The sequence below is a fragment of the Seriola aureovittata genome, chromosome 14 (assembly GCF_021018895.1).
Source record: "Seriola aureovittata isolate HTS-2021-v1 ecotype China chromosome 14, ASM2101889v1, whole genome shotgun sequence".
In the NCBI taxonomy this organism is placed as follows: domain Eukaryota; kingdom Metazoa; phylum Chordata; class Actinopteri; order Carangiformes; family Carangidae; genus Seriola; species Seriola aureovittata.
In genome coordinates this window covers 5,462,501-5,479,211 of record NC_079377.1, presented here as the reverse complement: position 1 = coordinate 5,479,211, position 16,711 = coordinate 5,462,501, and the positions used below count along the sequence as shown (strand labels likewise).

General features: G+C 41.3%; 1 protein-coding gene across 2 annotated transcripts in view; it reads left to right on the top strand.

Annotated features, from left to right (window-relative positions):
* LOC130181290 (adhesion G protein-coupled receptor A1) overlaps nt 1–16,711 on the top strand; it is a 171,668-nt gene that overhangs the window by 53,391 nt on the left and 101,566 nt on the right. For both annotated transcript variants that reach the window (XM_056395349.1, XM_056395350.1), the window contains exons 8-12: nt 6,918–7,082; nt 10,156–10,375; nt 10,817–10,966; nt 12,463–12,624; nt 13,941–14,174. In XM_056395349.1, the coding sequence (XP_056251324.1) occupies nt 6,918–7,082; nt 10,156–10,375; nt 10,817–10,966; nt 12,463–12,624; nt 13,941–14,174 (931 nt within the window). The remainder of the gene's footprint in view (nt 1–6,917; nt 7,083–10,155; nt 10,376–10,816; nt 10,967–12,462; nt 12,625–13,940; nt 14,175–16,711) is intronic.

The window sequence follows — 16,711 nt, the reverse complement described above, 5'->3', positions numbered from 1 at the left end:
AAAAAAAAAAAAACCCAGACCCCATGAGGCCTGATGGCTCTGCGATGTGGGCCAGACTCCTGCTGAGTAATGGTGTCAGGCCAAACTCCCAGTGTCAGCTATGCTAGCAGCAGCAGTGGGACCAGCCTGTGATTCATGTTTCATTAATCAAACATTTTAGAACCCTGTAGCTAACTGGAGCAGACACTTTGGATGTATCTTTCTTAATCCTCTCCATTTTTAATCAGGCTAATCTTGCACAAAATGAGGAACCTGGTTGGGAAATATTACTGAAAGCAAAGGGAAAAGGGAAAATGTCTCTGGCTTGCCTCTTCCTTCCTGTCTCTGCTGGTGATCTCTTTAAAGCTTTCTTTTTGTTTTTCTTATCTAAAACTCTCTGCTCTCGCTCACAAACAAACAAACTTGAATTTCTTTAAATTCAACCCACATATCTTTCCTCTTTTATTGCATTCTACTGTATTTTCTTTAAGTCCTCATGTTTTTCCTCATTTTCTGTCTTGAACTGAGCTTCTGTGCAGCATCAGTTGCTAAGGACACCAAATTTGATTATGTCTACACATATACAGTTTTACCTCTCGGTTCATCACTTTGCTGCTTGCCAGTTTCAGTCAATAAAGAAAAACATAAGCTCTTAGTTGCATTGGGTGAAGTTCAACAGGGAAAAAGTGAAGTGTAAATTATTAACAGTCTACACAATAGACTTGTAGAGTAATGGATAGAGTGAGTTAAGATAAGGAGCTTTGGATGCTGCTACAATGGGAATAGTATGTTCATCAAATCAGATTACGCCTCCGTTTGTGTCTGTGTACATACTGAATATGCACATGTGCCCGCGTGTATGTTAACGTGCAGAATGTATTACTCCTCCTGCATCTGAATATTCAAGAAAGTAGTTGAAGCTTAGGTTCAAAAATGCACATTTCAAATGCAGTGCTGTCACAAATTCCCAAACTGTAATCTGCGAGTTTTCATTTTATTCGCAACTTTACAGCCGCGTTAGCAAGATTATGTAAACAAATTATTAAATATAGGCACGTGAACATAAATGTTCCTAATGAGTCCTTTGGGTGCTGCTCCACAATGGTGCAGTGTTATGGTGGATTTAGGTCAGTGCTTTGTGTATGATTTATGTGTGTCCCTGCCCTACTGCTTTCCACATACTGGAGCAATTTCTTCGTATGTTTGTAGTGTGAGGATGACCTTTTTTTTTTTTTTTTCTGAGAACTGGCCTGGCTGCTGGGTGGCCTCCCCTGCTGGCCCCCTTGTTTTGTCTGGGTGCAGCAGGTCACCGGGGACGTTTGTGATGAGGCTGCAGGAGAATACGCCTCCAGTAGTGAAGTTCTCCTCTGAGAGGCAAGTGGCGGGAGGGAGAGGGAGAGGTGGGTGGCTGGGTGTGGATGTGTGGTAGGGGACGAGGGGGCAGGGGGAGGGGGAGGGGGTGGGGTATTTCCCTGTGTATTTCCCAGCATTCAGACAGTTGGCCCACGTTCAGCGATGATGTAACTGTCCCCTCTCCAGACTGCACGGTGAGAGAGGACAAGTGCAGCAGCTTGGGCGCACACACTTGCATGCATGTAATCGCACAGTGCACACATACAAAACCACAACCTCTACCTCCATCATCATCATCATCATCACCGTCGTCATGACCATCATCATAACCATCACCATCATCATCCAGTCGTAATTTATTACCATTCCTCTGAAAGAATAGTAAATGACTGATAAGATTTAATTACACTTCACCAACTGTTTTTTTGAATACAAAATGATCTGCTCAGACTAACACACTGACAACACTGATCATAAAAGCAGTCCACACATCAGGGGACATTTGGTGACTTGTAAGTTATTTTAACTGCCTACAAATGCTCCATTAAATGATTTGTAAAGCAAAGTCAGAGTATATTGTAAATTGTCTACATCCATAGACTGGGGCTTGCTTAATTATTTATTGATGAGGCTGTTGTAAATACATGAATAAACAAGGCTAGGTGCAGACACGAGGCAATTCAGTGTAATGCCTTCTAAAAACACTTCAGATGATTCAAAATACTAGACACCCAGTTAACTGTGAACTTTGTGAAACTCAGCTCACATCTGGACAAACATATAAGGGACAGTAGAAAATCCCTACAGAGAGCTGCATTGTTGTGGATTTTCTGCAAACACAGGCACAGAAATAAAAGCACACTGATTGAGTCGAAGATTAATAAAAGATTATTATTGATCAGCAAGGCGACAGAATGAATAGTCAGCTAATGATTTTACTTCCACATTTTGGTGATGATAAACCAACCATTTAATCTTCTATTACTGTCGCAGTATCTTTAGTCTCTAGCCTCTACAGGCGGGATGACATCATTTGTCTGTGCTTTCCACAACAGCAAATAAATAATCCGTTTTTATGATGTGACCGCGCTGTGAGAACAGTTAGGTTTCAAAAGCACTTTGTTAAGGTCAAGGGAGCTTCATCGTCTGACAATAATAAACACATGGTTAATGTTAAGGAACAAATGATTTCTAAAACAAACAAAAAAACAAACAAAAAAAAAACCCCAGTGTCGACTCTTGTTGGGAAACAGGAAACGAACAGCAGGTTCCTGTGTCTGTTTTGTCTCCGATCCACCGCGACCTCCTGCCTACTCAGACTTTGTCGCCCTGTAATAGCATCACCTGACTTCCTTCTTTGCTCCTGTCATACTGATGTCACATGATAATGTAATGAGGCGTTTTTATCACACAGTTTCCAGCGGATTTAAATTTGCTGTGGCAGCGGGAGGTGTTTTTGGACCAGATGAACTGGACATTACAGCAGAACCACAGGAATCAGACAGGTGATTTCTTTGGCGGGTTTGTTGGAAGCTATAGCTCTATCTATCCCCAGCCTAGTGTTGGTGAAAAACAGTCCCACTAATTCTTTGTGAGTTTTTTTCTCTTTTATTTAATCTAGTGGAGTCTATAGAGGGAGGTCTTGCAAAATCAATAAGCAAATGGGGAAATCCTGGCTTTAAATGCAGTAATTGTAACATGGAAAACTGGTATTTCCTGCCAATTTCATTATCCTGTGGAAAAGGTTTTATTAAACAGAGTCTGAGGGGTATTCTATGAATTACTGCGGGCCTCATGTAATACTAGTCCTGTGCAAATAGAGTCTGATAAGCATGACTAACAGATTTGGTCTTTCACTTCACCTTCCAATATGTTATCTATATTATCTGTTTAGATTAGAGTTTCAGACAGCGTATGTCCTCGTTGAGGTTTGTTATATAACTGCAGAGAGCGGCTGATATCTGGACTGAGCCCAGAGGGTTTCAATATGAAGCCCATCCACACTTTAAACTCAACTTACATCCTGTGGAAGAGGGAGGATGTTGTTTTAAAGGGGGGAGGTGGGGAAAGAGACCCAGAGAGAGAGAGAGAGAGAGAGAGATCAAGAGAGAAAGAGATCAAGAGAGAGTGAAACAGTGTGTGATATTGTGTGAGACAGAATAAGCGTGTGAAGGAGAGGTAAAGGTTTGGGTTACAGTTCAGAATCTCTCCATAAACTAAAAGTTTGAGTAAAGTTGACACACACATGCCATGACAGTCATGTCAGAGAGTGACTCACTCCTACAGTGCGATTTAGTGAAGCATGCAGCCATTCTTACGGTCTGTAGAAATCTGTCTTAATGACAATACTTCAAAAAGCTGCTGTCCAGACTATTACATGACTGGTGAAAAAAATCCTTCAAAACCAGCTAAAAATGCCCAGAAGAGACTTTCAGACAAAACAAACAAACAAATGTATTTATGCACATGTAAAAACCCTCACATGTATTCACAGACACACACAGAAACACACACACACACACACACACATATACACTTTGCTCTCCAGCCCAGAATGTCATCATCTCAGTCAAGCGTTCAAATCTGATTTAGGGCCTTTTAGAAAAGCAATCAGAAAAGAGAGCTTTAGTGGAACACAGAAGATGAAATCAGGACTTATTATATTCGTTTTCATAACTCGCCCACATAAAGTCATTGGAGCAAAGTCATGGGTCCGTTCGGTGCAGGGAACGTTCTGATTTCTGTTTGCCTTCTCTCGCTAAACAAACAGTGGAGCAGCAGAGATGAATTCACACTAAAGCACAATGTGCTGTGATTTGGAAACGTTAAAGTATCTTACTGTGTTACCCCTCTGGTGAATGAAGGTCATTAGAGCTAATTTGCTACTTCAGACTGACATTTGACTAATGACCTGTCATTTTTGCATTCTTTATTTCTTCACTTGCATTTGTTTGCCTTGGTGCTTTTGTATCATATACTGAGATAAGTCTCCATTTTAATCCATTTAGTCTTACTTACTTGTTTGAGAGCACATTCACACCTCAGCTGTTTGTTTCTTGTTTTAGCCTTTGAGTCCACTGAGCTATGCTCGGTGCGAGTACTTTCATCCAGTTTATCAACCATTAAAAGAATCTGTGAGACATACCTTTAGTCTTTGTTTTTTACCTTTTCAGGAACTCCCCTCAGTATAAAATACACTGAACCTAGTGGGATATCAATATTCATGATTTGTTTGACCTCCTCTTTTATGTTCTGGCAGAATCCCATAAAATATGAGAACGACCCACTACCATTCCGCACTTCCTCCAGCATAGAGCTATTGAGGAGCCTTTATCAAGCATTGACACAATTGCTGGGCTTCTAAATAACCTACTTTCAATTTCTAGTTCTGTGTAGGAATGACTATCGATGCCTTTATGGCAACCAGCACATAACTCTTCCCATATCTTGTCCTCAGTAATTGTATTCATGTATAGTTCCCATATTTCTTTTACATAAAAAGTGTCTTCTGCTAAGTCAATTAACTACAGTTTATGTAAAATACTGCACTACATAATACACTAATGAAATACTGCTCCACATTTTTTTGGCTTCTCTGAACCATATTCCAGTCTGCCACTTTCTACATAGAGCCTAATAGTGCTTTGCTATACAGAAGGTTACAGGATTACCCTTTCATGCTACTACCTGTTCATTATTGTAACTAGTAAAATAATAATAACTAGGGTTTTTCATTATCAGTTAAACTGTCAATTACTTCATCAATTGATTAATTAATCATTTTCTTTATAAAATGTTACATATTAGTGAAATATCCTCATTCCATAAAATAAAACTGAAGCAGTAAATCCTCACATTTGAGAAGCTGGAACAAGACTATGTTTAACATTTGTTTAAAGGAGCTACTATAAATTTTGCTATTGCTAAATAGCCAATGTTAGCATTAACTAGCGGTGTAAGAAAATATCGATACACTAAAATATTGCAATATTTCATGACGTGATACTATATCGATATTTTACCAATAGTTTACATGGTGGCAGTGGTTTTGTGACGTGGTCTTGTGTTTATTTAAGCCTCCGGCCGCTAGTTGGCATCAGGCATTCAGTCATTTGAATGATGATGATGCGATTTTTGTCGGTCTTTTACCAAACAAAAATGTTGACATGTTTTGGTACGTCTGGAGAATATGATCTGTAGGCCGGGGCGTCTCTGTAGCACCACAATACTTATGGGGCTAACAATGCAAACTAATGTAGTGACACATTTTACCTTTATCAAAAAAAAATTGCAGCTCCTGTGATTTGGATATTGCACTTGGCCATATTGCGATTTCGATTATATTTCTATTAATTGTGCAGCCCTGGTTTGCATGGATGCTCCAGTTTGTTTCCACACTCCAAACACATGCAGTTAAGGTGAAATACAAATCTTGAATTCAAGGCCAGGAGGGGTGAATGTGTTTGGGTTTGTGCGTCAGTACTGTGATGGTTTTCCACTGCCTTTCACAACATGCATGCTGGGCTAAAAGACTAAAAGCATTATATTAGTAGTAAGAATACTGAGAGCAAAAGGGGAGAAGGAGAGAGAGAGAAGCAGACAATATGAAGGCATTTAATGTTTCTGAATAAATATTTCCCTCACATCCTCTGAGAAACGTTTTCCGGGATTACAGCTTCTCCACATCAGAGCCGCTCAGCCTCTAATCATCTTTACTCTGGAAGATTTCAGTTTCTTGTCCAGTCCGTCACTTATCATTTTAATGTCAACTGTCACACATTCCCATTTGTGTGCCATTGTTCCCTAAGTTGCATTTAAAACTTTATACAGTGGTGTACTGTGACTTGTATTATGAACACACACACAGCTTAATTAAATCACAAAAAAGGTATTACCCTCTTGAGTACACACAAAGCAAAGTGTATATTTGACTACAACTGGATTGTATTTGGAAATTAAACAGTTGGCATTTCTTATAGAGGTAGTATATCCATGGTGATAATGCCCGTTGCTTAGCAATCTCTGCAGGCTTTACTCCTTTTTTTCATAAGGAGTAAAATCCTCAAGATAAGTCGCCTTGGCAAATGGCCTGCATTGGCTCTTTGTCACTGTTTCACCATCTTTTGTTTAATCAGGCATTTTCCATTGAGATAGGAATCGCTGTGACAAAGTAGGAAAGATAAGCATGAGTAATGATCATCTTAACTCCCAGCCAACATTTTAAGCCAGTGCATACTCATACATGCACAAGGGTCTCTCGAATAAATTAGATTTTTGTGAAGCACACACATGCACACACATTTCTCCACTGACGATAGAATCCTTAAGATGTTGCCCTAACCTTAACCCTTTTGCTGTAGGACTAACTTTAATCCTCAAACTAATCCAAAAAATAATCCAAACCATTTTAAAATCAAGTCCTAACACAAACCTAATCCTAAAACTATATTCAACCCCAAACCTGAGGCCACATCCTGATCCAGAACCTTGTACAAACCGCTTAAAGACATTTGATGCTCATACGAACAAGTTCACCAACACGCAGACGCACGTTCAGTTTTACGCCTCTTTTCCTCCTCCTCCAGCGAGGTCATCCTCTCCAACATCGACGTGGGCATCGCTGGCATCTGGGAGTGCCTGGTGACCAGTTCCCGTGGCAACACTTCTCAGCAAATGGAGATAGTTGTTCTGGAGACATCGGCACCGTATTGCCCCACCGACAGAGTCACCAACAACAAGGGGGACTTCAGGTGAGTCACCTCACACCGTGCATCGTACACCCGCTAGTCCACGTGTGGTCAAATAATATCAGCTCTATCATGTCAATCAGGACTGAAAGTAATAGTTCAACATTTTGGGAGATGTGCTAATTTGCTAAGATTCTCGCGCCTATACGGTAAAAAATAAAGCTACGCAAAGACTGTGCTAAGGGTAACAAAATTTTTCTAAAAACTTGGGCTAATATCATGATTATTTCAAACTTTTACCTCGAATATGATTAATGAATGATTACTTTGGTGCTTATCTGTCTCGCTCTGTTTTTTTTGAGCCATGTACTCATATTCAGCAATGTGATTCTGTTCCAAGTGGTGTCGCATTGGTGGTTTTACCTTTGGTCGCTATCCATGTTGCACTCACCACTGTCAGGTACTCGTGACTGAATCGATCAGCAGGCAAGGCATCATTGTTCCCAAAAGTCTCAGTTTCTGCCCATCCAGACTGCAATGCTACCCAGGGGTTTTCAAACTAAAATGAGTCCAGCTGCGTTTCTGAAAGTCTCAGTTTTAGGCGCCTGAGAACTCCGGAATAGTGTGGACGCCAGATGTAAACATAGCAAAAGTGATGCATTGTAAAACTAAACCGTATTAGGTCGGACGTAGCCTGAGGCTCGGTCTTAGTGCCTGTGTCATCCATGTCACCTTCTTTACTTTGAGTGAATGTGGACTAATGTGACTGAACACAAGGTAGTATTTTTTAACGCACACACTGGGAAAGTGCTAACCGACATTAGCAAGATGAAGTCGCTGAGAGGTTCTAAATGTTGGTTTTAATACTTTTTTGGTGGTAGCTCACTGTGCAGCCTGATATCCTGTTTGTTTAATCTACACAAAAACTAATCTGTAAAAAAGTTTTTTTTTCTTTCATCAGTTGAAAAATAAGTAAAGTAATATAGATAAACCAAAACCTTGAATCTTAAGTGTACTCTTCATTTACCTTTTAGTTCTGTTTAATTAGCATTAATGGACAGTAATCACTGGTTTTCAGAGCTGATACCAGGCGGGTTCCAGCAAAATAATAGTTTAACCTCGTTATAATTTAATTCAGCAGAAATATTCCCAATTACAGAGTCTTCTGTATAAAAATGAATACTGTAATCAGAGCACTCACTCTCTGCTATTATCTCTCCACGTACAGTGCAGTCGAGATATTTAAGTCTGACTCTGACACTGGTCTTTGTTCAACCTGAAAAAAATCCGCCACACCTGGTCTGCATTGCACCAGGCTCATTAACCACGAAAGACCAGAACCGAGAACACACAGTGGTGGACACTTCATATATTTTAATAATAATTGGACGTATGTTGTGAAAACTGTCACAAACATTACAGCTCCATGTTATCCAACTTTACAGCAAGACTATAAAAAACTAGAGCACATATTCATGTGACTGAGGATTCATATAATAAGAAGAACAAAGACGACACATTTCCTCGCCCTCCATCACTCCTCTTTTTCCTTGTGACCGCCTGGAAACCTTGCAGTTCTGCACACACAGTCACATCCTCCACCCCTCCTGCCCCGTGGGTGTGCTGTTGTCGTGTACTCTCCTTACTAGCTGCTGTACTTTACAGCCTACCTCTAGTGCAGCAAGCACAGAGGCTTTGTTTCTGCTGGAGCATCGGAGTAATGGGCTGGAAAATGAGCCCACTTTTTTGTTGGGGGCGAAATTAACGCCATTTATTACTAAGTAGCTGCTGCTGCTGCTGCTGCAACAATGTGAAGTGAGAGAGAGAGAGAGGGGGGGGGGGGGGGGGAAAGAGGACAGGGTGTGGAGCAAAGGGATGGCAGGTCTCTACCCTCGGAACAGACCACCAGCCTCCTGCTCCTTTGTTTTCATTTAGAGGAAGTCAAGAGTGTTGTCACATTAAGCGTTGCTCCAGCTAACTTTCTCCAGGAAGATTTTCATGTTGCCTCAAGGAGAAAACCAGAACACGAGACACATGTTTCCTCTTGATTGTAGACAAATTGAAACTCTTTCCTAAGGCTGCAAGAGGCAGGGGAAAAAAATACCTTTAATCTACAACAGCACCAAGGAACAAAACTCGGGAGTACTTTTATTACCAGGGAAATGGAGGCTAATGTAGTGGACTGTGATTGTTTGGCTGACTTTTTACACTCAAACGAGCTTTATTTTACTGAAACACTAACAGGCATTACCCATAAAATGAAAAATTTAAAATCACCCCGGCCCCTATCACAGGTTGGTCGGTAGAGCAGCTCCAGGACTTGGCTCTTGATGACATTATTGAGGAAGTCTCATTTCTTGCTTCAGAGGACACTTCACTGAACTTTGCATGGCCGTATGAACAACTCTTGTAATTACTGTTTAAGGCTGAGAAAGGATCAGGTTTCTGCTTCAAATACACATCATTCTCATGCGCATTTGTGGTGCCCATTAAAAGGGGTATGCATTCGACTTAGTATTGCGCTTTCATAGAGCTGTGGCACTTGCCAGAGGCACATTAAAAAGGAAAATGGTCACCATCAAAACACCAGATGTCGAGGTATCCTGACTTTTAGGCCTTAGTGTTGGTCAAGCTCGACACATGATGCATTTCTATCGTCTTTCACCCTCCATGCCCCCTCAGTTTGTAACAGAGCTTTCTGTTGTAATGTGTAAACTTCAAGCCGTGTCCAAAATAACCTTGACAATGTTATCTGGGTTACTGGGTTACTCCTCCACAGAAGACATTACACTGCCTTTTCAGTGCATTCTGCCATTTAAAAAAGAAAAATAAAAAAAGTTATTTAGTTAGTTTGTTAGTTTCATTGTACACAAAGTGGAAAGACAATAAAATTGATTAATAAAGTTAGTAAATAGTTAATTAAGTCAGAAGTCATTAATAACACAGCACATTGTTTCACAATCAAGTATCAGAATCTGGCAGTCTTCTGCAAAAATAATTAGAGCTAGCTGTAAATCAAATATGCAAATTAATAATTTCCTAAGTACAGGGAGTATGAAATTGCCATCTGGTGCGGTGAGTGTAGATTCTTGCATTCACTTCAGTCCCGATCATTTGGAGATGTCTCGTGTGGCAGGTGGCCAAAGACTCTCGCTGGGATCCTGGCCTTCTTGCCCTGTGCTCCTGCCACATTTGGCTCTGCCCCCCATCCCTCTGGCAGCGCTCCTAACCCCTCCAGCCAGAGGGAGAAGAAGGCGTGGCGGCGCTGCGACCGGGCCGGACGCTGGGCCGAGGAGGACTACACCCAGTGCCCGTATGCCAGTGAACTGACCCGCGTGCTGCATGAGCTCACCCAGGTATCAGTGCACACAGAGAAAACAAGTCTTTTTCCACATGTTTACCATGATGTTCGACATGTCGCCTTTTACATATTTGCCAGCCTACACAGACAAACAGCAAGATTTAATAACTTAATATTCCTAGAATACAGAAACTAACATCTGTACTGATTCATCTGTAGCCTGCAGGTATTTGCAGATCTGTGCATGTATGCCTTTATATACATAATAAAAAGTGACTGAAGACAGGCTGACTTCATTCTGCATTGCTCATGGGATTCTTGTACCACATTAAAGGAATCATGTTCACAAAACTACATGTGTGACATGAAATAGCATTGCATTCATTTATTATTTATCACATGTTGTCGAAGCTGTTTAATGTTATGTCTCTGTTGAGTTGAGTTGATGGACTGTGTGATCATCCTCTTTGAATATTGCTTTTTTTTTTTATTCCAGATATCTATTAACACCACCAACGCTCAGCCTTTAGGCCAGCAGCTAGTGGCCTTCACCAGCAGGGCGGCGCACTTCACCGACGTCATGGACGTCATCTTTGTCACACACCTGGTGGAGAGACTGACGAGGCTGGTGGAGAAGCGCAGAGATGTAAGAGTGAATACACAGAGATGCACCACAGCCTGTTTACACCATAACATGTGAACGTGATCTAGGACTTAATCCAAGATTGATTTTATTTGTGAAATCTTTAGGATTCAAAGAATTACTTTTTATATTATATTGCAACGGAAAAAATTTATGACAATATGGGAAAGATAGATAAGGTGCATCACACTTGTACGTCCATCATTTATGTAATGTCGTTTTTTTTTATGTCTTTATCTGTGTTTGAGTATCATGCAGGCACACCACAACTTTTTGGATTTAGTTATTTGGATTGGTTTGGTTTCTCTGTTTTGTGTTGTACGTATTATTATTATTTATTTATTTATTTGTTTTATGGGATGCCTATGGTTTGATTTACTTCAGTGGTCCTCTATTGCTTTTGTATTATCTGTTTTAACTCAGATTCATTACTTTTGGTTACAATTACATCCCACACAGGGCTTGGATGGAAAAGAACAATAACCCATCACATAATAAACATAACAACACAATAAAAAAAGGATGACAAAATAAAGGAACACTTTCCTTTGAAAAAGTCTGATACAGCCCCCCCCCGTACTTCTCCCATTCTTATATTACAGTACATTCTTACAGTATTCATGCATTTGCTTGCTTACAGTTTTCTGAAAGCTATGTTTTGCTGTTGCATTAAAAGATGAGGTTTATCAGGAAACCTTTGACCAGCTCATCTGAAGGAAGCAAGGGTTTCTTAAGAGCCCTAATTGAGCAACCAGAAAAGGACACTGAAGCGAGAGCCCTAAAAGACATGGCAACACGCTGTCATCGTTCCGGCTTCAATCCTTCAATCGATTCCAGACAGCTTAACTTTTCACCTCATACGCTTTCCTCTTGCCCATGGCGGCGATGGACTCTGAATGACAATTATGGTTATGAAGATGCATCTCTTTTTGGGCAAGCTACGTTTTTACCTTGAGTGAACCTCTCTTCTGTCTTCGGCCAGAGGCAATCGCAGGGCTTTGCGTAACGCTGAAGGTCAGGTTTTGTGGAGGGGGAGGGTGTCGAGCTTAGTCAGTGAAAAGAATCAATATTAGCTCTCACTTGTCCAATTAGTCATCATAGGTCACTCTGGAGGAGATATTATGAGGAGATACTTTGCGTTTTATCATTCCTAAGACAATGGTGGGGAGACCACCCTCATTCATCCCATAGAGAACAGTCAAATGAAGCAACAATGAGAAGTACAGTAAGTAAATAGCAAACTGCCATCTCAAGGAAGTGATTATGCCCCATTGGAGCTGCTAATCTAAATTAAATCTCCCTATAATGAATGAAGCCACCGTTGCCTCCCTCACAGTTGAGACTGGAGATTATAAATGCGCCTGTTGTTGCGGATATGATTGATGTGCATGATGAGTCTGCCTCTTGGAGTGAGTGTGTGTGTGGGCTTTGTACATACAGTTTATATGTAATTGTGAACGTGCTTACATTTGCATACATGTCTGCTTGTGTTTCCACAGCTGGGGGACTATATATCAGACATAGCCAGCAACATGATGCTAGTGGAGGAGCACATCCTGTGGATGGCCCAGAATGAGGCCAGGGCGTGCACTCGCATCGTCCAGTGTGTGGAGCGCATCGCTGACCTGGCACTGACTGGAGACAATCAGGCCATTTCTAAGGTATGGCAGGACGACCATACACAGGGCTTAAAGTATTCCGGTACCGTGCCGGATCTCCGGCGTAACGCTGTGCAAGAAAAAAAATGAAAAATTAAAAGTCAATATACTTTGGAATTTGTTGTGGATACGGTTTATCATGTTCGAGGTAATAAAGTTCACCTATCAATGGTATGAGAGGAAAGCAGTTCTCGCTCTGAACCCAACCAGACACTGAACCTAACCAACTTCACTAACCAATCAGGAGCAGAGCGGGGCGGGTCTTGGCACCGCTGGCAGTGTAGGATCCAGCGGCTTGAAAGAGCAGGGCATTGGTTTCTGCAGGGTGTGCTGGAGGAAGCAACTGTCTGCCACCTACGTTAAAAAAACAAAAAAACAATTGCTCTCTCGTCATGAATGGACCCCGGTCATAAAGCTGTTGTCCGCGCACTCCAACATACAACTACGTTACCGGGAGCGGCAGTTACGGTTGACAATCTGTCATCAATGACTGACCGTGTCTGCGATCAAAAATACATGTGTGCACGTTCACTGCTGAACATGATCTGTCCTTCAGTTTCTTTGTTTACAACCCAAAAAGAACGAAGAAATAAGTGATCGTGGCCTTCTTCATTTCACTTAAAACTTCAGTTTACCACTTCTTTAAGCACTTCAGTGTTACTGAATTTTTTTTATCTTCAATATTTATTTATTTCCCATTATAATCTGTTTTTCTGAAGGAAACATTTAAATGTTGCTATAGTATAGCAGTATTGTTTACAGTTGTATTTTACATTGCACATAATTTTATAGAGAATAGAGAAAAATGTTATATGTGTATGTGCAAATCTTTTTTTCCAAATTATAATTGTCCAGAAGTTGCTCGCACTTTATAGCTGTTGCAGTTAATGTCGACATATAGTATTTTTAAATACTGTGCACATGCCCCCCAAGAAAACAAAATAACAACAACGTTTCAGGCTCAGGAATTCTTTTTAATTCTTTTTACTTTAAGCCCTGCATACAGTAACACCCACACTCACAGCCACAGTCATCAGGGCAGAGGTTGATTATCTGACTAAACGTCCCGTAGCTTTACCTCTTTTCTTGAGGTTTAGAATAATGAGCAGTTAATTTGGCTCGAGCAGATAGCTGGAATGAGGCTAGAGAAAGATAAATTGCTTCCTCTCTTTGTTTCTTCTCGCTTCCGTCTATTTTTTTCCCTCCTGCTGTCACTTGGGATAAAAGCATCTGCTAAATGACTAATATACAAATCTCTGCCCTCCCCTCTCTTCCTCCACTCTGTCCCCCACTCCTAATCCTTGGCCTCCCTCCATCAGGTGTCTGCTAACATAGCCCTGGAGGCCTTTTTGATCCGGCCATCTAACTTCCTTGGCCTGTCCTGCACGGCACTCCAACGGCCCCCCTCATCTGCCCCCTCCCCCGTCCCTGACAGCCACTACCACACTGACAAGGGCACTAGCAGAGAAAGTGATGCCGTGGGGGACTCTTGGCTCAACTTCAAATGCCACACTGTCAACAACAGCGGCTCACCGGCCAGTCAGCTCAGCAAGGTAAGGGCGCAAGTTAATAAATGGCGTGAAACTCTCTAAAATATGCTATTGCTGCTCTTTTGCTCACCTCTGTTGGTGAAATCCAGCGGATCTGGCCTGAGGTCAGGGAATGGCGTTTCTCTTTCTCACTCTCAGCTGAGTTTTTTTTTTTTTTTAAAGGCCACACACACTTGTATTTCTTGACACTCTGTTCAAATGCATGCATGAGAGAAGAAGGACAGAAGATGTTCTAACAGCATTTGAGAAAGAATAAAATATGAGACTGGGAGTACAACTTGTACAGTGGCTCGTGGGCACAATAAAACGAATTTTCCGACATCGCACAGTTGAAGCATGTGAGAAGGATTACCACCTGCCCATAAGTCTCTTGTTGCCTATTTGTCCCGGCAAGATGACACCTTGTTTGGCTTTGTTGGCACACCATAGATCAGCTGGTGATAGGTGGGGTTGTAGTGAGGGTATGGCCCTGCAAATAGGACGGTAATTTGGGAGTCAGAGAATGTGGGCCACTCCCCTGTGATGGATAAGACGGCCTTGCATAACCGTCACATTGTATCAGCTGCAGGCCCACCACGGCTCCGGTTGTGGCTGTCCCAAATGACAAATACCACGTCAAACAGATGAGAGGCGCTCTGCAGGCAACACACTCGGCTCACCTCTCACCGGAGTGGCCAGTCTCTGCAACATCTGAACAGTTTCCACCCTCTAGCTATTCAGTGTGCAGTCCGCCGAATTCATCAGCGTGCGCGTGTGTGTGAGTGAGTACGCTGTCTGTGCGTGTTAGTGTGTGTATCAGTGGGTGTGTGTTTATCTTTCAGTCTGCTGGCTTATTTCATTTTCCCCCCATCTTCTTCTTCTCTGGTGAGATGGTGTCACGTCTCTGCGGTTTCGATCGCAAATTGTAGCACTTAGTTCTGGCTCCAGGCTGTATGTAGCATGCGTGCATGTATGTATGTATTTCTAGAAGATGAGCGAGGTCAGCTGTATCATGGGGAGGACGATAACGCAGATGGGTAGAAAAAAAAAACAAACAAACAAAGAAAAAAAGATATACAAACAAAGATATGTTGAAGCTGGATTCTCACACTGTGTCTTTGAGTAGCACAAACTGTACGAGCATGAAACTCCCAGTATGATGGATTTGGCTTTTCACAGTAAGTATGAGATGATGTGTTGGCGTGTGGTGCACTCTAAAGCTTCTCATCGTTGCCTAATCTCAAGTAAGAGTCTTAGTTTAGTTTAGTATGTAAGAAAGGAAGCTTCTATCTGTCCTCTTCACTTTAATTTTGGGTTTTTGCCATGAAATTTGTGACCAAAATGAAATGTTTTATTCTACACAAATGTGGCATTTTGTCTTGCTTTTGTGTGAAATTCTTTTGGCATCTCAGTTGAAACAGACTTTCTCTAAAATATACTCAGCCTTCTCGTGTTTGTCAAGGCGGGGTATCAGCCGTTGCCGTGCTCTGCAACAGCATGAAGATATATTTAGTGATATCCCTTGGCACAAGTAGGAGCCATTATGGTCATGGTTGGACTCTAATGAAGTTCAGTTTTGTTTTTGGGTCCAAGTTTCTAAAATGTGGAAGTTTGTTAAGATCTTCGTGTGAGGCTAAAAGTCTTTCTAGGTCTTTCTTTTTGGCAGCAACCAGTTATCAAACGGATCAGGTCAGCGTTAAGCTAAATATCAAATAGGAATACGTACTGCCATGTAAAAACAGGAGCAATAGACAGGAACGATTACAAGCCACCTGCTTAAACATTTATCTGGAAACCATCGAATTATTTTCAAGTTCCTCAACTTAAGCTGCACGTGCCAGTGCAACTGGTTCATCTTCAAATGCAGCATAGTGCTTGGAAGATTAACCAGCAATTATTAATTAGACGTTAGTAAATGATAGAGTAGAATTAATACTATATACTGTACAACATGTTAGACTCATTTCAGCAGCTCCTCGCAGCAAGAGGGAAAACTAAAGTCCTGAAGAACAGACGGAATGAGGGATTCAGATTCTATAAAAAGCTATTGAACCTAAATCCTGGACAGCGGGAGAGTCTCAGCTGTTATTAACAGTGGATTTGTTTGACATCTCAATCAAGTCCTTTTTTTTTTTAAGCAAATGACATTGTGTATGTGAGATCAGAGGAACCTCACAATGGTCAAACCAGCTAGCTGTGAGGATGGAGTCCCGCTTAAAGCTCACTGGCTTCACTGCATTAGATGAGTTTCTCACCCAAGTTGAGAAATTATAACTCAAGCATTTATTCAGTTAACACGTGTTTCCATCACACATTATTCATACACTCCATGTTTGACTTTGCATGCACTGATGCTGCCTGTTAATACTTTTTTCTCCAAGTGAAATAAACCAAAGTCTTTGCAGTTCTTACTGCAAGAAAGCAAACAGGTTAATAATAGAGGTTCTCCATTATGTTAATAATAAGCATGTGCTTTGTAATTGCTTCTCCAGATAATCACTTATATCCTGACTGTATCACCTGTATCACCAGTATTAAGCAGTGCTATTACGTGTACATTA